We start from the raw sequence: 22,074 nt of genomic DNA on the forward strand, positions 1-22,074 counted from the left end.
CTGAAAAGCTCAGCTGCAGCTGAAGAAGCTCAGCTCAGCTGAAGTTCAGCTCAACTACAGTTTAAGAAGTTCAGCTGCTTTTCAACAAGAACACTCTAGGTTTCTCAAACCTAACCACGGTCAACCATAGAATTTTAAAGAGATTTTTGGTTTTCAAAAATTAGCTTTTGAATATAGAGGCTTGAGCTTTGGCAAAACACCAACCTTCTTTTTGGATCCCCCTTTATAGTACGACGATTCCTATACTCAAATTAAATAAAATTAATTAAGTAAACTCCTTGAGTCATTGGTGTCTCATGTGTGATTTCTCCATGGCGTTGCTTCATAAGGATCACAAACATCTTTGTCTCACCTTTTGAAGCAAACACAAATCAAACCCTATGACTTGTACCATATCACCATATATGAGATCAAATCATGGCTTCAAGTCACCTTACTGATGCATCAACATGTTATAACTCTTCATAGCTGATTAGTTCATCGACTTAGTGCAAGTACTCTCTTCTTCACCTTAGCCATGGTACCTCGGTCTACAAGCCGTCGCTTGGCCTTCACCTTCGGTTAGTTCCTCGAAGCCCTTTCCTTGCTATCTTCACCCTATCAAGCCATTCTTGAGTCACATCATATTGAGCATCCATTGAGAGAATCATTTCTTCAATATTGTGAACCTTACTTGAATGTCTTCTAGATATAACTATTAAGATCAATCAAGCTCTAGTTTGATTCTCATAGGAGCATATATGGACTGATAGTAATATGGTCAAGCCAATTCACGATTCCTCATATCTTATTTACTTTGGCTTGACCAATCCTCTTAATCACTTCATCCTCTATTATGATCATATGTATGTAGTGATTTCTCAGGTCTTGTCCATAGATTCAAACCAATATAGAGATCATATTATATCCATTTGCATTGTCTCATTGGTTATTTAACCTCGTGTTGAATCTTTATTCACTGATCATTATACACTATTCAAGTATGTTCATCATATTGAATTTCCTATTCAACACTTAGCAAACTCGTTAGACCTTTAAATGTGTTGTTATCCAAATCACCAAAACTCACAAAAGGGATGAATGCACTTTCACTATCACCTTTCCATTCTTTTTCTTCTTTATTAAATATGGTGTAGCAACCTTTTTGTCCACCTTGTTGATGTAGGTGTTGGAGAATTTGCTTGTTGGCTTTTGCTTGAGCTTTTGCCTTTGCTTATCCCCGGTTTTCGCCTTGCATTGGTAAGACTTGTGGCATTGCCTACAAATCATAGTTTCTCCCCCACAGGCTTGTTCACTCCCGCAGTGGTGTTATCTTGAGGAGGTTGGATTTGTTTGGCTTTGCCTTTCTTGTCATATAAGGCCTTGCCAAGGCGAACCACCTCTTGCTTTAATTGCTCATTCTCCATTGCAATCTCATCCAAACATGTTTCTATAACAATATTCTTAACAAGAACTTGATTGCAGGGGTTAGAACTATCAATTAAATCAAAACAATAAGTAGAAGCATCTTTTTTAATAATTTCAGGCATTTCAACCAAAGATACTCGTGGGGCGCTACCAATGTTTTCTAGCTTAGTAGTTAGCTCATTATTATCTATGCTAAGAATTTCTATTTTCCCTTGCATGTTTTCAATGGCTTCTTGAGAGCTAACTAAGTTAGCCTTAAGTTTTTCATTCTTTTTAATAAGGCAATCATCGGTAGCTGAGGATGGAGCACTAGACTCTAATTGCTCATATTTAGTTGATAGCTCACAATTCAAATTTGCAAATGTTTCAAAATTTTCTAGCAAACATTTATAATCATTTTGAGAGTTAATCAACTTATTTTTCAAAGTTTTAATTTGAGCCTTTTGTTTAGTGCATATATCCTGAAATTTTTTTACGGCTTCCGCAAGCTCATCTATGGAGGGCTTTCCCTCACCTTCATCATCACTACTGTTATAATCACTAGAGGATGGAATACTCATTTTACCTCTTGCCATAAGGCACTTGCATGATGACTATGATGAGCGTGATGAGGAGTGGTTGTGCGTCCTTGGAGGTTCATCTTCGTTTGAAGACTCACCCCAAGTTTTGACGCTTGTTGAGAGCACCTAGAGGGGGGGGGGTGAATAGGTGATCCTATAAAAATCAAGACTAAACAACACAAACTTGGTTTATAAAATGTTAGTGAAGTCAAACCAAGGTGTTATGAATAGAGAGGGAGAGAACTCTTCACTCGATTATTCCTTTAGAATGTGTATTTGAACTTAGGAACAATAGCACAAGTGATTAAGTGAGAACTCTAAGGAAGAAAGCAATCACAATAAAAAGTCGCACAAGAGACGCTGTGATTTTATCCCATGGTTCGACCAATGCCTACTCCACGTTGTGGTGACCTCCTTCGGCCAATGATTGCACTCAATCCCTCTCAAGTGATACAAAGATCAAATTTGAATACCACGATTTTCTTCCTTTTCTCAAGTTTTCCCTTTGTGAAGAATCTCCACAAGTTGGAGCCTCTCACCCTTACAAGATTGATCACACTTAAACCACAAGAGTAAGGGAGGGAATAGAAACACACACAAGAGCTAGAGTCGCAGCAACGACACGCACACAAGTCGAGAAACGAGCACACAACACAGTGCATCAAGTTCACAGCTCAGACAAGTGCTCAAATCTCAAACACAAAGAATCGAATGTGTGTTGCGGAGTCTAGGCGTCTTAGGATGTTCAAGAGGTGCTTGATGTACAGTTCCATGCGCTTAGGGGTCCCTTTTATATCCCCAAGGCAGATAGGAGCCGTTGGAGCTCCAATTGGAAGGCAATAGTTGCCTTCTGTCCATGGGCGCACCGGACAGTCCGATGCACCACCGGTCAGTGAACAGTGCACGACGTCCTTCCTTTTCTGGTGAAGCCGACCGTTGCAGCCACGACCCCTTGGCACACCGGACAGTCCGGTGCGGCCTGGTGACCGTTGGCGCGGGCCACGCGTCGCCCGCTGATTGCGCTTCCGGCCGTTGGCGCGGGCGCAGCTGGCTCACCGGATAGTCCGGTGGCACACCAGACAGTCCGGTGAATTATAGTCGCGACTCCCCCAACTTTTCCTGAGAGCAGCAAGTTCATCAAGCACGCTAGCCTGATAGTGTCCGGTGCATCGCAGGCTGGTGCAAGTCTGGTTGAACTTAGCCAAACTTCTCCAATCCAATCTCATTTGATTTGATAAGGTTCCTAGCACTTAGAGGAATATGTTAGTACCAAAAACTATTCACTAAGGCTAGAGTCATACCTTGATTCTTGATTTGCATCTCTTTAACACTTAGCACATATCATCCAAAACAATGTGTTGGGAATCTAATCATCAAAACATTTATAGAAATGCCCCAAGGGCACATTTGCCTTTCACTTATAAGCGCCTTACCTTTGCTCCTCCCCTTTGTGAGTTCGACCATATTTGGACAACTGTTTCTGAAGTGGCCCTTCTCCCCGCATGTGAAGCATACTCTCTTTATTTGTTTTTTCTGTCAATGTTAAAGAGAAGATCCTCGACCTGCATGGGCACACCCTTTAGATTAATCTTGTGGATCATCCCCATTACCTTTTCGACGCGTCGGATTATTTCTTCGTCCTCGGAGGATGATGTTGATGGCTGATTATCTTCATCACCATCACTTTCTTCTAGCGAAAGGTAATGGGGCTGGGGATGATCCACAAGTGATGATGATGAAGATAAACCCTAAACCCTGAACCTTTCTTTATCATTCCATCTTAGGTGGCCTACCGACCCCAAAACGACCCTAGGATCTCGCCCTTCTTGAGGGGCAAGATCCACCCATATCATCTCTTTAAGTAAAGATCTCTTCCACGAGTTGATGTCTTAATTTCCAGGCGACTCTACGTCGTCTGGGGACGTCCCGGGTGACCCGCGGACTCGGAGCGCCCTATACATTTAAGCTATCAAAAATATTGACGGTAATGTTGTCTTTTTCTCCTGCTATCTCAATGAACAAGTTTTGAAGACTTCTCGTGATCTTGCATCGCTTCGTTAGTTATGCGTGTATAATATCTGTCCGAAGCTATTGTCTTCGTGTCCGCGCAGCTAAAGCCTACCTTTGGCATTAGTCCCGTAACATATGAAACAAGATAAAAGATAGTTGTTGAATTAGTGTTTTGAGGACATTCATGAGGTGAAATTTAAAATATGGAGTGTAATAAAGAGTGACATAGAGAGTATGATAAACGAGGGAGCGCGACCTGGCCCGTGATAACTATGAGATCAGTGATGCCCAGGAGGACAAGTTGGGGAGGATCGGAGCCCGGCCCGTGTCCGAGAAGCAAAGGCCGTCCGGCCCATTATGGGCGTGTTTGGTGCGGAGCGAGCGCCTGTGGTTCTGTGTGTACGAAGGCTAGCTTTGTACGGATATGGAACATGTAAAAGAAGAAGAGATTCATCCCTCCGCCACTCCCCAACATGTAAACCAGACCATTCTCCTCTCCGAATTCAATAATTCCTCCGCCGCACCACGCTTCCTCCTCCTCTGCTCCGCCTCTTCATCCAGCGAGCGTCCTCCGATTGCTGACGGATCCCTCCTCGCCGCCGCCGCGGGCCGACCGGTAAGCGTCCCGACCCCCCTCCTGCTCTTCGTACGGGGCTCTGCCACGATCGGCGCCGGTCCGCCGGATCGCGCCGGGGCCAGCCGGATCTGGTACGGATCTCGCCCGCCCCGCGCGTAATTCCGCGATCGCCGCGTCGCGCTCGGCTAGGATCCAGCCGCGCGCGGCGGGAATGTGGACAACCCGCCGCTTCGTTTCTCGTTCGGCGTTGCCTGGCTGACGCAGTGACGTGCGTCTGTGGTGGTTGCAGTGGGGAGAGGAGGGGAGGCGGGAGTGATGGAGGCCGCCGACCACGGGAAGCTCTTTGTCGGCGGCATCTCGTGGGAGACGAGCGAGGACCGCCTCCGCGAGTACTTCGGCCGCTTCGGCGAGGTCACCGAGGCCGTCATCATGCGGGACCGCAGCACGGGGCGTGCCCGCGGGTTCGGCTTTGTGGTCTTCGCCGATGCTGCTGTCGCCGAGCGCGTCACTACGGAAAAACATATGATCGACGGACGAATGGTAATTTTGTGTTTCAGGGCCAATTCTGTTGTAAAGCTCCTTCCTTTTTTTTGTTTACCCTGACAGCTGAATCGTGCGTTTGGATTTAGGTGGAAGCAAAGAAGGCTGTTCCCAGGGACGACCACAGTATTGTGACCAAGAGCAACGCCAGCAGCATAGGGTCACCTGGACCGGGACGCACCAGGAAGATCTTTGTTGGAGGCCTGCCCTCGAACGTCACGGAGGCTGACTTCAGAAGGTACTTTGAGCAGTTTGGCGTCATCACTGATGTGGTTGTGATGTACGACCACAACACGCAGAGGCCGAGGGGCTTTGGATTCATCACCTACGATTCAGAAGACGCCGTGGACAAAGCCCTGCACAAGAGCTTCCATGAGCTCAATGGTAAAATGGTTGAGGTCAAGAGGGCTGTTCCAAAGGAGCAGTCGCCTGGACCTGCCGCACGCTCACCTGTGGGAGTGGGGCAGAACTATGCTATGAACAGGGTTCATAGCTTCCTCAATGGCTTCAACCAGGGTTACAATCCGAACCCCATAGGAGGTTACGGCATCAGGGTGGATGGAAGGTATGGCTTGATTTCAGGTGCACGAAATGGGTTCTCTTCTTTTGGACCAGGGTATGGGATGGGCATGAATGTTGAAGGTGGGTTGGGCGGAACATTTGGTGCAAGCTCTGGTTTCATCAGCAACTCCAACGGGAGGCAAATGGGTTCGTACTTCAATGCAAGTTCGAACAGATTGGGTAGCCCTATTGGGTACCTTGGCCTTAATGATGTTCCGGGATCAATGTTGAGTTCCATGTCTAGGAATGTTTGGGGTAATGGGAGTCTAAACTACCCGAGCAATCCTACAAATATGAGTGCTTTTGCTTCACCTAGGAATGGGGGCCAAGTCAGTCTTCCCAGTGACAATTGGGGAGGTCTTCCTTCTGCTCATGGGATGGACAACATTTCAAGCCTTGGGTCAGGGAACCTTGGTCGTGGAACTGGAGATAATAACTTTGGTTTGCCTTCTGGTAGCTATGGCAGGAACAACTCAACTGGTACAATTGGTGAGCCTTTTTCTGCAGCAGGCAATACATATGAAGTAAACAATCGAGATACATATGGGAGCAGCTCTATTTATGGTGGCACAGCCTGGAGGTTCGCATCATCTGAGGTTGACATGCCTTCTTTTGTTCATGATATTGGAAATGTTGATCCGACTATTAAATGATACATGTCAGCAAGTCACATGGGCAACTACCCTGTTAACAACAATCAGCCAAGCAGAGGTCAGTTTCGATTTCAGCATTTTTCTCTGAAACTATTAATTGCACATACATTGTCCTTTCTGTAAAAGGAAGTATGTTCTAAATGTGTTAATTACTTCAATGGTCGGGGGAAAAAGTGAAGCATGTCTCCTCTTTGGTTTAGGAAAGCATTGCATCTATTCAATCTGTATACAAGTTTCATGGCACTGCCTTTGTTGTGGGCTCCTCTAATTCCATTTATAATTTAAGTAATTTGGAGTACTGGACCTGTAACACATTTGCTTAGTCCATGCTAATTAAACCTTGAGTTTTGTTATGTATTGGCTGGCAGATGTAGTGATGCTCTCCCATGACAAAATAAAACAAGAAAGCATGTAGTTTTGATGTCCTGTACTCCTATGACATATATAGAACTTGACAATGGATGATAATCTGTACATTTATAAAAACACTTAGTAGACTCGTTCTCATATGAACACTGGTGGAGCTACATTGGGACCATAGAGGGCCCTGCCCCCTCCTCCCTTGCCATGCGTCAAGTTCTAAGGATCGCCACAAGTGCATGCATATTTCCATGCAGTCTGCTCGCATAGCTTCATGCATAGCTGTTTTGTCTGTTCCTGCTTATCATTAGACCTTAACTGACTAGATGCCAGCTGCATGCAAGCTTGCTAGCTATCTGGCAGCTCATGATGCCATGCTTGCCCACAGCAGTAAGTTCTTGTGATCCGTTTGGCCCCTTCTTGCTTTCAGCATTAGCTTTGTCACTGTGTATGACCGTGACATGTGCATCTTCACAGTTTGATTGCTACTTTGCAGCATAGTGAATGGGTCATTCTATTGTTTCCATGTATTCAAGTCGAGTATTTGATTTATTTGTATTTTCTAAGCATTTTTGTGCTTTCTTCAGTTGAGTTACAACTTACGGAAAGAAGGTTAATAGTAGACTTGTAGAACTGAATTGTAATCAAACTATTTTTTTTTCGAAAGCGCAGGAGAAAATCAAACTATTTTAAGTCACCGATATATTGGCCCTTGCACTTAGTGTTGCATTGTGCGCTTTAACTGTACAAGAAGCACTGTGCAAGCTTCTTGCCCTTTATTTGGGGATATTGGGATAGGATATTCGACTGGAAGTGGACTTCCAGCGACATGATTACCAGAGTGCTCGGAACTGAATAATCTGGCTCCATTCCTGAGCTGGACGCTACCTGCCAGTCATGGCCAGTTGACGCTCATGGAGGGGTGCTCCACTGCTCCAGGACGAGCGGGTAGAAGCTTTCTACATATATATGACTGCAGCTAGTATTTTTGTCGATTCTCCTCTATGATTTGACTTCCTGTCTTAGGTGTAAAAGCAGCATAGTGCATCACGCTGGTATAGAATAAGATGGGTCGTACTACCATAGTACCATAAATTGTTAATTCCTAAAATTGAGCTAGCTTTGCTAGATAATTTAATTTTGACATGAGACCTTGCCATAGAATCAAAGAGACAAGGATATTGATGAAGATGTTAGCCATAGGATCAGAGCTGGGTGAATGAAGTGGCGTCAAACATCTGGGTTTCTATATGGCAAAAGGATACCACCGAAGCTAAAAATCAAGTTTTATAGGATGGTGATTAGATCTGTTTTTTATGGTGCAAAAAGTTGGTCTACAAAAAGACGACATGTTCAACTGATAACTGCTGCCGAAATGCATATGTTGCGTTAAATTTGTGGCCATAAAAGAAGAGATCGAATTTGGAACAATCGTGATAGGTTAGGAGTAGCACCAATTGAAGAAAAGCTTATTCAACATCGATTGAGATGGTTTGGACATGTCTAACAGAGACATCGAGAGGCGCCAGTGCGTGGGGGGATCCTAAGGCGCAATTGTAATGAGAAGAGAGGAAGGGGAAGACTGAAGTTGACATGGAAAGAGGCAATAAAAGGGGACTTGAAAGGATGTGATATACCTAAAGATTTAGGGCCCGATTGGTTGTATTCCCAACCTAGCCTGCACTGCTCCAAGCAGCCAGGCTCCTGGTAGCCATGCTGAACGTGTGCAAATAGGATGTGTTTGGTTGCTTGTTTTCTCTCTCATGCCTAGGAGAGCCTATGTTTGGTTGCCTGCGGGCATGCGCTCGTCAACCTGCACAGCTGCCCGCTCGCACGCTCTGCGCCTTTTCCCCCCGCACCACGTGAGCCTGACCCCGCGGAAACGAAGAAATTTTCCGCATTTGCAAAGCCTAAACCCTAAACCAAACAGACGAGAACATCCAACACATCTTGACGTCCTGTGTGTTTGCTCGTGAAGTATGGACTTCGATTTTTAACAGATTGGGGCTCCTCCCTTCGGCCCCGCAGCCGGACTGCTCTCAGTTTTCTAACTGGTGGTGCCGGGCCATCAAGGGTGTCGATAAAGATTTGAAGAAAGGCCTTATCCCTGATCATTCTAGTAGCTTGGGAGCTTCGGAAGCATCGCAATCTGCGTGTTTTTGAGGGCGCTAGTCCCTGCACCCAAAAGCTTATGCAGGCTGTGTCCTCCGAGTGTGTGTTGTGGTGCTCGGCTGGAGTTGCTGCCCTGCAGGAGTTGTTGCTTCGCCAGCATAGCCTAGGGTCTTAGTTCCTAGGTCCTAGGTGGCTTTGGTTGTAGCTTTGGACTTTGGTGGCGCGGCTGCCCTCCTTGTAACCTATTCGAGAGCTAACATTCATGTCTTCCCCCTCTTTTCTTCTTAATAAAATGACACGAGCTCTCCTGTGTCGTTTGAAAAAAAAGAGACCCACTGCCGGAGGTTCCCACATGAGTGGGGTCTGGGGAAAATGGATAAACCTAGGCAAGACTCCTCCCGCAAATGCAGAGAGACTGCTTTGAACCCGTGACCTAGTGACTTAGTGAGACAACTCTCACCATAGCACCAGGTTTGCCCTTCGAATTATTAGGTAGTGGGCCTATTTGTTTGTGCATCTTAGAGCGGTGGTTTTGGAGGACGTTTTGGAGAATAGAGGTTTCACTTGTGTTTTGAAGAATTCTGATTCTAGCACATATCCCGTGTCCTCAATGAAGCCGCAACCTAGAAAATCGAGCGCAAAAGATTGTGGAAAAGCGAGAATCGCGTCAAACGAGTTGCAAACAGATTAAAAGATTATGAAAAAGAGGGTCGTACCATCAGCTTTTCTTAACAGCATCATGTATTTAACATGAAGGTTGATTCTTTTTTAGACGAGAGTGAATGGTTTTACTCAAATATGTTGCACCTTATTACATCATCAATTAATCATTAGGAGTTTGCACCATGGTCCAAAAAATTGAAACTTTTGTGCTCTTGTTTCCTATGCTATTACATTTTTTACATTTGCTTTCGTGCTGTTTGAAGAAGTAAAATAGTCATCAGGAAGGTTGACAAAACTTGGATTTGAGATAAGGGAAATGCCTCTGCTTTTGTAGAATCTATCATGGCATAATATGGTTTCCTTAGCTTTAAACTTTCATATCATAACTCATTTATGAAGGGCATGTCTGGTGTAGTGGTGAGAGCTGTCTCACTGAGTCACCAGATCATGGATTTGAAGTAGCTTGAAGGCTTGCCTCAGTTTATCGCTTCCCTAGATCTCACTCATGTGGGAGCTTCTGGCACAGAGTCTGTCCTTTTTTTATTGTAACTACTTTATGCAGACATGCAAATTTTACTTGTTGTTAATGTAGTTTAGCATACTGTGTGTCAAATATTTTTGCTACAAATACACTTAAGTCTTAATCTTACAACTTTGGTACACATAATCTAGAACTTTGTAGGATGTGTTCCTGATTACTGTTTTCTTCTAACCCAGTAGAGCTCTGCATCAAGCAAAACCACAACACTTGTCGTGCTAACAATATTCTTACAGTTATCAATACTTGTAACTAGGTACTATGAAAAATTATAAAACTAGTTATCAATACTTGTAACGAGCCACTCAACTTTTTGCACCAATTTATAGCTGATTTACGATAGTTTTTACTAGTTTGTCTAGTTACCCAAGCTGAAAGTTTATATACTTACAAATGTCTATGCAGAGCAAGTTAGCAACAATATGGAAGTGCTGATTAAAAAATTAAGGAGAATCTTATTCACATTAGACTAAAACACCACAAAGCCAACCATTATATTGCTTTCTGGACCTTAGTAACAAGGTTCCTGGATCGATGGGATTGAGGAACGGGAACGTGGTATGCGGTACGCTACTAAAACTAGGATTTAACACTATGGGAACATGATTGTTTCCACGTTCCCGGAACGAGGAACGTGACCAAGTTCCTAGTTCCTGGTTTCTAAGTTCTGGACATATGTTCCATTTCTTTCTTTTCGTTGTTTTATGCACAATGAAATGGAAAACACCTTAGCTACTGAATGTCTTATAATGGATGTTGTTTAGTATTTCAAGTTTCTTTTTCTCAAGTTTAAACACATACCTTAATGACATAGAGGACATTGGTTAGCGATGACTAGGATTCCTGGAATAAGAGTCATCTCATCATTTTTTCCATCTTTTTGTGAGATTCTTACTGTATCTTTTTCCTTTTATCAGTTAAGCATAAGTAGTTCCATTGAGTCATCAGATCACGGGTTCAAAGCATAAGTAGTTCCACCAGTGGGTTTATTAAATCCATTATTCTAAGTGCTGAAGCATTTTTTTCTTGACAACAGTAAAATTCCCAGCATTGTTGTTATATTGTACAATAGAGGCAGTGGTTTGTCTATTGTATGTACTTGTTTATCAAGATGCAGAAATTGATGGGAAATCATCTCTTTGTCGTACTCGAAAGGGTACCAATACTAATCGAAATAATGAAAACAATGTTTAGACAAGTCAGTACATGCTATTTCACCTTTGTATTCGAACTAGAGCAGAGTTTCTGAAAATTAACGCTGAAAAGCTACTATGAATGGCTGATAGCATTCACATTTTCCTGCGTCTAATCGATTAGATTTCTGGAGATTCTGTCCTGTTGTTGATTATTTTTTTACATTCTGTCATTATGCCAATTCTGTCTATAAACTAATAACATGAAGTCTAATAGAGCCTGTAGATATCTTTTAAAAAAAGTCAACCAGTTGCAATTCAAAATGAGAATTTTTGCTATGGCTAGCTATTATTATACCAGACTAAAACTGAACTGAAAGCATAGTGAATAATGCACAAGGAAGCTTCATGCTAGGAGGTCTTTATTTCTCTTGAAAAGATATCTTTCTCAACTTGTGTTCTAGGGATGTAAGATATACTAGATTCTAATTAGGACGGGCAGTCCATTTTCGTGAATAGATCATCTGGTTGGTACTACGAACCCATTATGGGTGTAATACGAAATGTGATTGCTCCATCTTGGAACGAGAATTTCGCTGCAGTTGTTAAATACTTGGCCAATATTGGCCAGCAGAGTTGATACACCAGACAGCATACTGCCAGAACACCAATTTTTTTTTTTTTTTTGGTTTAGAAAGATTATCTCAGTAGAATTTTTCACTGAGATTTCAGTCGTCTGCTCAGCTGGTGTCCTAGAAACGTATGATATAGATTTTAAATCGGCCGAGCAGGATCTTCATGCATGGAGCATCTGTCTAGTCAGAGTGCCACCAACTTCATTATCCTGAACACGAACTCTTCCTATGTAGTAGTAGCAGTACTCATTTTTTTTCTGGTACCAGATCGATGTTGAACTGTGTATACATATGATTTTTCTTCTTCGTTTGTTTATGTTTTAGAAATGGATTTATTTTGCCGCGGGACAGAAATTGAGGACGAATCAAAGTTCTAGTTCTAACAATGACACGATGGCTCCTTTTTGCAGGCATCAGTTCCTAGGGGGCGGCGAGTATTACACTTGGGGGTAGTAGAAGAAAGAAACACCCATTCAGCCAGGCAATCCCGGCGCACACGGCTGTGAATCGGTCGGTGATTGTCAGGTTAATACACAGGTTAGTTTTTGTGTAGCTAACCCAGCGGCGTGGTTTGCGAACACCGACATGCTAGAGGTGGAAGCTGCTAGGCTAGCTAGAGGAAAGGAGCGCGGATGGATATACAGAAACATTTCGTGAAGGTTTTGTTTTTGTTTTGTTTTTTGGTTTTTGCGGGGGTGGTGGTCATGTTCTAGTTTTGGTTCGTACGCGCGTGGTGAGGCCTTTTGGAGTTTTGAAATGAGATGTAGTAGTAATTGTTGCGGCACATATTTTAGAAGTCAAGCCATGTTCCAACAGAAGCTGGAAAGAGATGTCCGCTGTATACGGGTGAGCATGTATACCAACCAAAGGGATGCTGTATTATACATTAGCCTGTGTGTGTGTGTGCGTGTTTTTATTTTTGTTTGATCCGGTTTTTAGCCATTTGTCTTTTTTTTTTCAATCTGGAGATTTTGCTGACTTGCTCTGAATTATTATGCATGCAGTGGTGTTTATTTTGTTCTCTTCATGTGGTGTGATAATACATATGCCTTTTTTTCTTCTTCTGGTGTACATAACTGGATCCGATTGTTTGGCATATATACGTTGCTGTACGTAACTGGATTTGAGTTCTTCACAACGTATGGGGAAGACGAGGATGATGGAGAGGACGACCGCGTAAAGAGAGGAAGACGACGGTGGTGGTGGCGCAGGGAACGATGGGTTAACCGGTGATGGCGCGAAAGGGACGGAGGTGTAGAAAATTTGGGTAGTCTTCTGGCGTCAAATGAAAACTCTTCGGTTAGGGTTTTGTGGCGTCGGCAGGGAAAGCTCTCTAGGGCCGAAGCCAGAATCTGAGATGGGGACTAAATTAGATTAAGGGCCTGTTCGTTTCTGTAGGAACGCACCAAGAATTGTTCCTGTTGATCAAAACTTATACAAATTAGAGAAGCAATCCGGCTTGAAACAGTTCCGGTACTCCATTCCATAACAACCGAACGGGCCCTAAGGGGTTGTTAGAAGCATTTTTTGCATGGTTTACATGAGAATTGGCTAAAGAAACTAACAGTCCCTATAGAATTAGGGTAAGCATTAGGGGGACATTGCCCCTCTATGCCCCCTGCCGTCACCCCTGGGTGTCGGGGTCTATCTTTTATACACAAAACTGTTAAGTAACTCTAGTTAGGGTTATGTAGGTAAATAACTGCTTTGCCCTTAAGAGGTTTCACATCTCTATATAAGGAATCTGTATAAATTAATGGGTTCTTGAGCACTCCCCTCGATAGTAAGAACCAAATTAAACAAAACTAGGTGATCTCTGGATGATAGATGTTTTCCTTTCAAGTTACTAAGTCTTTCTGTGGTATAGATCGTGAATCATTTATACCAGGTTCCCTTTAGGGCATGTTCGGTTCCACTCAAACCGGAGGGGAATGAGAGGGATTGAATCCCTTTATATTCAATTTTGACTAGAAAGGGATTTAATCTTCTTCAATCCCCCTCAATCTACTCCAGTAGCGAATTCATATGGTCGTAGGCTTTATCGTGCTCCATTGAAAATATGGCCTCTTTAATTCCACCTTCTGTAAAATTACATGTGAGAAAATTATTCTCCCAGCTAGAGACCTAGAAAATATCTAAGTTATTGAATTCATCTAAAGTGAAGGAATTTTCTTCTAGGTCACCAAATGAACCCTCTTGTAAAAATCAGTGATGAAACTTTTGAGATTAGCATGTCCTTCTACTACTTTTGTATCCCCATTCTCAAGCGAAAATATTTTCTTCTTTCAATGTTTTCTATTAGCTTTCTAATCCAAATCTAAATCCAACCATCGGAACTCATCCTCAACCCTAAGGTCAAACTAATTTCTCTTTGCTGTTAGTTCATCTCCCCTTTCAGACGCACATATAGAATAAAATAAAAAATCTGCTAAACACTGTTAGAAAATATGAGTGGTTAGTGACTGTCCATGTAGATCTGATCTGATGTACGTGGACTGATATATGTTGTGGTTGACCTAGACGACCACAGTGATAGAAATCAACGCTGAAGTCTACGTGCGTCCAGGGACCGTCCACACATGAAATGAAAGGAACATCTTTGCCCCCGAGACCGTCGCTTTCAGGTGAGTGGAAAGCTTCACATCAGCCAAACAAAATAAAAGGAAGGGTGTGGGTAGTTTTCATGCATGCCCATTTATTTATATTTGCTTCCGACGACGCCAACGACGACGACGCCGACGACGCCGACGACTTGCTGGACTGGACAGCGATGCGACGAGCAATGCAACCCACCTTTTTTTGCCTCCGTGGAAATGAAGCCGCCGTGTGACCACATGAAGACGTATGTGTAGAGTATTAGGCTTTGTTTGAATTAATTAGGATTAAAGTTTGGTTATTTAAAGTTTACTATTAAATATGTTGCAATTAATGGAATCTACATGCATCTGATATACGACCATCTGAATAATTTGTAGCTCTCGGATGTATATTCGAGAAAGCTGTTCTAGTATGTCTGTTACTGTTAATTGTGAGATAGATGCGTCTCCAAGGTTTTAATTTGTACCATCCAACAAATTTACGTCTCTCCAAGGTTTAATCAATGATTATGTCAGCTATTCTAGCGGAGCGTATATATAACATATCTTCTGTATGCACGTACTATGTTCTAGCTTGTATAGGTATGGACGGTTACAACGGTAACCCCTCTAGTAAATTTTCGTAAGCCAAAGGCCCGCAAAAATTAGGCATTACCTATAAAAAATATTTCATTTTCATCGATTGGGAATAAGTAATTTTTGTCGATATTTGGCTATTGCAGATTAAACGATAAAAATAGCCATATTATATTGTGGCCCGCCGACAAAAATTAACCAATTTGTCATCCCCTTCATTTTCCTGTTATGGGTGTTGTGTTCTTATACTATAAGAAACAAACCTAGAGACTTTTCTCTCTATGACCGTGTGTACTTCGGTCAAACTAACAATTCTTTCTTTCTATTCTATTCTTTTCTATATATTAAACGCCGGGACAAAGCAGCCACGCTACGCTATCCACGTCATTCAAATCTCCATGCGCCGTCCGATTACATATCAACAGGTAGTGCACCAGCTCCTGAAAACATCTGTGTCGGTGCCTGTGTCACCAAAAGTGTGGGCCAGGAAATAGTTACTTCCAAATGAATCTTCTCTAGATACTTAAAATCTATTTTATTATGATCCATTTCGCGAAAATATAGATTATGCCAAAGATGCCAAATTGCTTTATTTTAAAATTTTCTTTTTATTCTAACTCAAAAAAGGAGAAGAGGGAAAAAATTGCAATGATTTAAAGCGAAAACTTGTTCTTAGGTAAATCAATTGGGAGATGCTTCTTTAGAGTGTCAATATCAGTTTTCTATCTTACATACGAAAACTATTAATTTGCATAAGATCTTATTCAGTCTTACTCAAAAGGTCCAATAGTGTATGTATATTGGACCTTTTGAGACAATTATATGTTCTAGAACGCAATTCTAATTTAACTAACTCGCCATCATAATATTGTCTTCTACTAAGGCCAAAAGTTCATGTTTGGAAGTAACCTAATTTTTAAAAATCCAATTTTTATTTCTAATTTGTACAAAGCGTTTTATGAATTACATATTGTAATTACATATTGTAATTTTATAAAAATATATTTACAATATATAAACACTAACATTATTATATATATATATATAGTCTAGTCAAATTTGAAACCTATTTTGGTACAGACCGTAGCAACGTTGATTTTTCTCCTTTCTAGTGTGCTCAACTAAACGCCAAATGGGGAAAAAAAAGAAGAAGAAGCATGTTTTGTGCTTTCTCGCCACGGAGCCGAAGCTAGATATGTCGGATCGGATCCACATAGGATGTTTGACTTGTCAACAAACTGCGCTTTGGATCGAGTAACTTTTGCACAATCGGATCCGCACTATTCAGCATAGTGTTAACGGGGCTCCGGCCAACTGTTCCTCGACACATTCCCACGGTCCATTTTCAACACACGTCCATTTCGTCCAAACAACTAACCCCTCGCTTTCTTTTTTGTCTTTTGAATACAAAAAAAGAAGGCACTCGCAGAACTGTGGATCGGTTGCTAGTTTGTTTGACTGATGAAGTGTTTGTGCGCGGCAGCAAATCAACTGGGATTTGCGTGAGTGTGACTGTGTGAGGTGTAAGAACGAACAGCAAGGCTTCCTTCGTAAAAGCGGACTTTTTTCTTCTTCTTCTGTTCCTATATTTTCTATAAAAAAACAAGCTGATTTTTTTTATAAAAATCCTGTATAATTTCTTTAAAGTTCCTTCGTTCCAAAGTATTTGTTCGCGCCACCCAGTATTTATTGCTCTTCTGTCTTCTCCCCGCTCGTATTGGCACGCACCACATCAACCGCCGCCCGTATAGCTTTGTGAGATGGCGGAGCCGGGCAAAAGAGCGGTGGCGCAGTGGCGGCGGTGGGCGCTGGCCAACCTGGGCCCGTTCGCGGCCCTGTTCACCACCAACTTCGGCTCGGCGTGGCTGATCCTGGCGCCGGTGGTGTCGCTGGTGGCCACCTACGCGCCGCGGCGGCTGTTCCGGACCTACTTCAACCTGTTCCTCCGCCGGCGCTCCCGCCGCCTGCTCAACGTCGTGGACCCCTACGTGACCATCGACATCTCGGAGCCCGGCGGCGAGGTGCGCTACTCGCGCTACGGCCCCGTCTCCGACAACGACAGCACCTACGAGGAGGTGAAGGCGTACCTGAGCGGCGCCGCGCGCGAGCAGGACGCGCGCGAGCTCCGCGCCGAGGGCGCCCGGGAGGGCAACGGCCTCGTCGTCAGCATGCGCGACGGCCAGGACGTGGCCGACGAGTTCCGCGGCGTCCCGCTCTGGTGGTCCTCCGTGGTCGCCAGGGACGTGCAGGGCCAGCGCAAGGGCGACCGGCGCTTCCAGCGGCTCACCTTCCACCTGAGCCACCGCGCGCTCGTCGTCGACGAGTACCTGCCCCACGTCCGCCGCCAGGGCCGCGAGATCCTCTTCAGCAACCGCCGCCGGAGGCTCTACACCAACAGCAAGTCACGCGACTCCTAGTAACAGATCTATCACTACGCTACTTGTCTGTTCCATCCATTACAGTTCACCTGACCTGACCGCCGTCGATCTAATTGCTTTGCTGCCGTCCGTCCGTCCGTCCAAGCAGCAGCTACGAGTACAAGTCGTGGAGCTACATCGACTTCGACCACCCGACGACGTTCGACACGCTGGCCATGGACCGGGCCAAGAAGAGGGACATCATCCACGACCTCGACACGTTCCGGAACAGCAGGGAGTTCTACCGGCGCGCCGGCAAGCCGTGGAAGCGCGGGTACCTGCTGTACGGCCCGCCGGGCACGGGCAAGTCCACCATGGTCGCCGCCATGGCCAACTACCTCGACTACGACATCTACGACGTGGAGCTCACCGTGGTGCACACCAACAGCGACCTCCGCAAGCTCCTCATCGACACCACCAGCAAGTCCATCATCGTCATCGAGGACATCGACTGCACGCTCGACGTCACCGGCGACCGCGCCGGCAGGCCGCGGCGCCGGGCCAACGGCGGCGGCGACGCCGACGACAGGCCGCGCGACTCGGTGACCCTGTCCGGCCTGCTCAACTTCATCGACGGGCTCTGGTCGGCGTGCACGGGCGAGCGGATCGTCGTCTTCACCACCAACCACGTCGAGAGGCTGGACCCGGCGCTGATCCGGCGCGGCAGGATGGACATGCACATCGAGATGTCCTACTGCAGGTTCGAGGCGTTCCAGACGCTCGCCAAGAACTACCTGGACATCGACGACCACGACGACCTGTTCGCCGCCGTCGGGGAGGTACTACGGGAGGAGAACCTCACGCCGGCCGACGTCGCCGAGTGCCTCATGGCGGCCAGGCGCGCTGGCTCCGGCGAGCCTTCCCCGTGCCTCCAGATACTGATCGATGAGCTGAAGAAGAGAGCGGTGGAGAAGGCGAAGGCCGAGGCAGAGGCTAAGGCAAGAGCAGAAGCACAGGCCAAGGCATGGGCGGAAGCAGAGGCCAGGGCTGCGGTGGAGGCAAATGCGGCCGCAAGGGACCGTGCAATGGCAACCCACAGTAATGTTTAATTTTATATACACGAAGAACAGAAAGTTTGGAGATTTGAGACAACTTGCAATCTTTTAAATTAGTATATGAAACCTGTTGCTCGAGGTTTTCTTACCTTCCTCCGAATCGTGACTCGATCATTTTAGCACCTACACTACAACTTCTGTAGTGTTTGCAGTGAAAAAGCTCGTAGCCTAGACAAAATTCTTGCACCTATCATGTGTTTGAATTTTAGAATGATTTAAGGGCAACACTCCTGGTATCGCTAGCTACTACAACATATAAATGGTTACTTTTATGATTTATCATTTATCTTTGTGCCATAACATGCCATTTTTTATCCTTTTATCGCGCTATAGAAACAATTATCAATTCTCTAATTGTCTTTATGTCAAAATAAATCAAGTTTTGTCAAGTTTTTAGTTTGATTTAGCAGGTTTCAATTCTTGGACCATGAATTGTTGATTGTGTCTATAGGAGTTGCTGCGAACTAAAGCAGCAATTTTAATGCAAAAATACATAATAATCATCTCTGGAAGAAAACTAAAGTTCTTGTGTTTCAAGACCTATCATCTCAACTTTAGAGCTTAGCAGTAGGTGTGTATAATTAATTAATATCCATATTAATCACTCCATTCATCCCAAGATAGTTAGCATTAGTATTTAAATTTTATCCTCAATACTTGACTTCTCATTTTTCAGTTATATACATATCTAAAACAGTCGAACCCTAAAAGGAGCACAAGGCATGATATGCTAAAGCATGATCAAGCATGACACAACCCGCTAAGATTTGTTACTATGCTAACCTAGCGCATAGCCCTGTGTCATGCTTGGGCATGGACCTCGACAGTAGGTTCTAGCACGAGAATGACTTGATAAGGAGGTCGGCACCAAAAAAGACATGCTACTCTAGTAACACGTAAAGATCTCATTCCAAAACTCACAAACCCTATAAGACAACTCCAAACCCCCCTCGACCGTGTTTCACACGACTCTTGTTCTCTCCCACTCCAATTCTAAATCCCATAAGCACTCAATGTTCCCCTCTCATTCATTATGCACCGCTTCTATCATCCTCACCCCCAACATCTATCTCTTCCCCTGACCTCTTGTTGACAACCACAATTATCCATTTTGTGAAGTTGCCAAATGTAGAATGGACTTCATCATTGTGTTTCTCTAATCAAGATGTTCAAAAACATATATGAAATGTCTAATTCAATTTTTAGGTAAAGGAATTATGCCCTTTGAAAGGTGTCACCTTATCGAAAGTTTTGACCCCCTCTCGGAAGTTGCAACTTTCGCAAGGCTGGAACTTGCAACCCCATGTCAGAACTTTCGACTTTCACTTGTTTGAATCTAGGTGTTGGGGACTTGTTCTCAAATTCTAAGAGTTAAGAACAAGGCAACACAAAAAATGTTAAACGTTAAAGTCCTTCGTCCTTTGAAGCATTATTTCACTTGGGATATAATGATTTTCGGATGAAGGTTATGAAGGACATACCTTCATAAACATTAGTTATCATAATGAAGAAGGAATTGCATGGGATATAAAAGATAACATAAACAGTTATGTATTATTATCAACTCATTTCTATTTCATTGCTATGGAAAAATAGAAATGATATCGGGTTACAAATGTACCTTTGACTTGAAAGAAGGTAAAAGTACAAGCGTGACGCAAAAAACGAATGCCAAGTCAGCGTGAACAGTACGGGAGTACTGTTCACCTATTTATAGGCATGGGTCGCAGCCCATGTAAAATTACATCCAGGCCCTTTGCTTTTGATAATAACTCTATAGTAATCTATCGGGGTCTAGATAGTCTTTTCCTCTTTAAGTCGGTTTCCTCTTTTCTGCCATCATGCCGAAGCTTCCTTGCGCACAGCTTCGACTCTGTTCCATCCTTCGTTCTCTTTGTGTTTCTTTATACAGCAATTTTGACTTGTCCGAAGGGTTCGTGTCCGAAGGTACCTGCTCATGTATTATACTCCAGAAAAATTATCAAATCACGTTTATGAGGACCTTCGAAAGCCGAAGGCCCCCAACAGTAGCCCCTCGCAATATTAATTTGTTAGGATAATAAATTCAGATTGCGATATGGACGAAGTCCCTAAGCCGAAGGTCCAAAAAAACACCTTCCTCTTGCTAGAATAGCAACAGTCAATGTCAAGCGGGGCCCTCCTGTTCTCAATGCTCCAGATGTATAAATAAGAGCACACCACAATGTCATTTGGTACGCTTTCTTTGCCATCTGCTCTTGCTTACTCAGCTTTTAGCTCCTGCGCAACAAGACTTGCTTAATTTGTAAGTTTTTTAAGCTTCAGCTTTAAAAGCGGTTTTTAGCATTTCCGAAGATGTCTGAAGATAAGAAAGTTGTTGCTGAAACAAAGCTGAGCCTTCTTGAGGAGAAAAATCTTGGCTTTCTTGAATCAATATCAAAGACAAATACAGAAAAGATTACAAGGGAAATTTTGGAAGGTTTATCTGAAGATATTGGTGATAGTGACAGTTATGATGCCGAAAGTGGGGGGAAGACTCGGAAGATCGACCCTGGCGGCCAAGCCATGCAGTTTTTGGAAAATCAACCATTAAACAAAGCCATCTTGCCAATATGAGAGGTAGATATTTTCGGGATTTGTCTATTGTGAGGGTTGACGAAGGAGAGAAGACTTGCCGAAGGTGTTCGAAACTCAAAAAGTGGAAGTGAGTTCACCGGAGGTGGGCGCCAATGTTGGGGACTTGTTCTCAAATGCTAAGAGTTAAGAACAAGGCAACACAAAAAATGTTAAACGTTAAAGTCCTTCGTCCTTTGAAGCATTATTTCACTTGGGATATAATGATTTTCGGACGAAGGTTATGAAGGACATACCTTCATAAACATTAGTTATCATAATGAAGAAGGAATTGCATGGGATATAAAAGATAACATAAACAGTTATATATTATTATCAACTCATTTCTATTTCATTGCTATGGAAAAATAGAAATGATATTGGGTTACAAATGTACCTTTCACTTGAAAGAAGGTAAAAGTACAAGCGTGACGCAAAAAACGAATGCCAAGTCAGCGTGAACAGTACGGGAGTACTGTTCACCTATTTATAGGTCCGGGTCGCAGCCCATGTAAAATTACATCCAGGCCCTTTGCTTTTGATAATAACTCTATAGTAATCTATCGGGGTCTAGATAGTCTTTTCCTCTTTAAGTCGGTTTCCTCTTTTCTGCCATCATGCCGAAGCTTCCTTGCGCACAGCTTCGGCTCTGTTCCATCCTTCGTTCTCTTTGTGTTTCTTCATACAGCAATTTTGACTTGTCCGAAGGTACCTGCTCATGTATTATACTCCAGAAACATTGTCAAATCACGTTTTTGAGGACCTTCGGAAGCCGAAGGCCCCCAACACTAGGATAGTCCGAAATTGATCCCAACTCCTCCAAACTCTTGGAAAACTCCAAAATTACGTCTCTAGAGAGATTTGAGCACATTTCTTGAGTTGTTACTCTGTCATTTTGTTGTTGCATTCTCTTCTTCACATTTGTGTGTGTCGTTGTTGTGTTGTGCTCTTGTGTGTGTATTCAACTACCCTCCTTACTCCGGATTTGATTATGATCATTTGTGTAAGGTGTGAGAGACTCCAATTTGTAAAGATTCCTCACAAAGGGATATTAATATGAGGAAGACAATTGTGGCACTCAAGTTGAT

General features: G+C 43.6%; 2 protein-coding genes across 2 annotated transcripts; both read left to right on the forward strand.

Annotated features, from left to right (window-relative positions):
- The first annotated feature begins 4,452 nt into the window (after nucleotides 1-4,452).
- Nucleotides 4,453-12,686, forward strand: LOC100273889 (uncharacterized). Its single transcript, NM_001360486.1, has 4 exons — nucleotides 4,453-4,593; nucleotides 4,844-5,094; nucleotides 5,184-6,366; nucleotides 12,160-12,686. The coding sequence occupies exons 2-3, from the start codon at nucleotides 4,870-4,872 to the stop codon at nucleotides 6,306-6,308; spliced, it is 1,350 nt and encodes a 449-aa protein (NP_001347415.1). The 5' UTR covers nucleotides 4,453-4,593; nucleotides 4,844-4,869; the 3' UTR covers nucleotides 6,309-6,366; nucleotides 12,160-12,686.
- A 3,688-nt stretch (nucleotides 12,687-16,374) lies between these two features.
- On the forward strand, nucleotides 16,375-18,676 carry LOC103648227 (AAA-ATPase ASD mitochondrial). The gene is made up of 2 exons (XM_008672713.4): nucleotides 16,375-17,338; nucleotides 17,449-18,676. Exons 1-2 carry the CDS (start codon nucleotides 16,683-16,685, stop codon nucleotides 18,386-18,388), a joined length of 1,596 nt encoding a protein of 531 aa, XP_008670935.1. The 5' UTR covers nucleotides 16,375-16,682; the 3' UTR covers nucleotides 18,389-18,676.
- The last annotated feature ends 3,398 nt before the right edge of the window (nucleotides 18,677-22,074 follow it).

Source organism: Zea mays, chromosome 2, assembly GCF_902167145.1.
Source record: "Zea mays cultivar B73 chromosome 2, Zm-B73-REFERENCE-NAM-5.0, whole genome shotgun sequence".
Classification (NCBI taxonomy): domain Eukaryota; kingdom Viridiplantae; phylum Streptophyta; class Magnoliopsida; order Poales; family Poaceae; genus Zea; species Zea mays.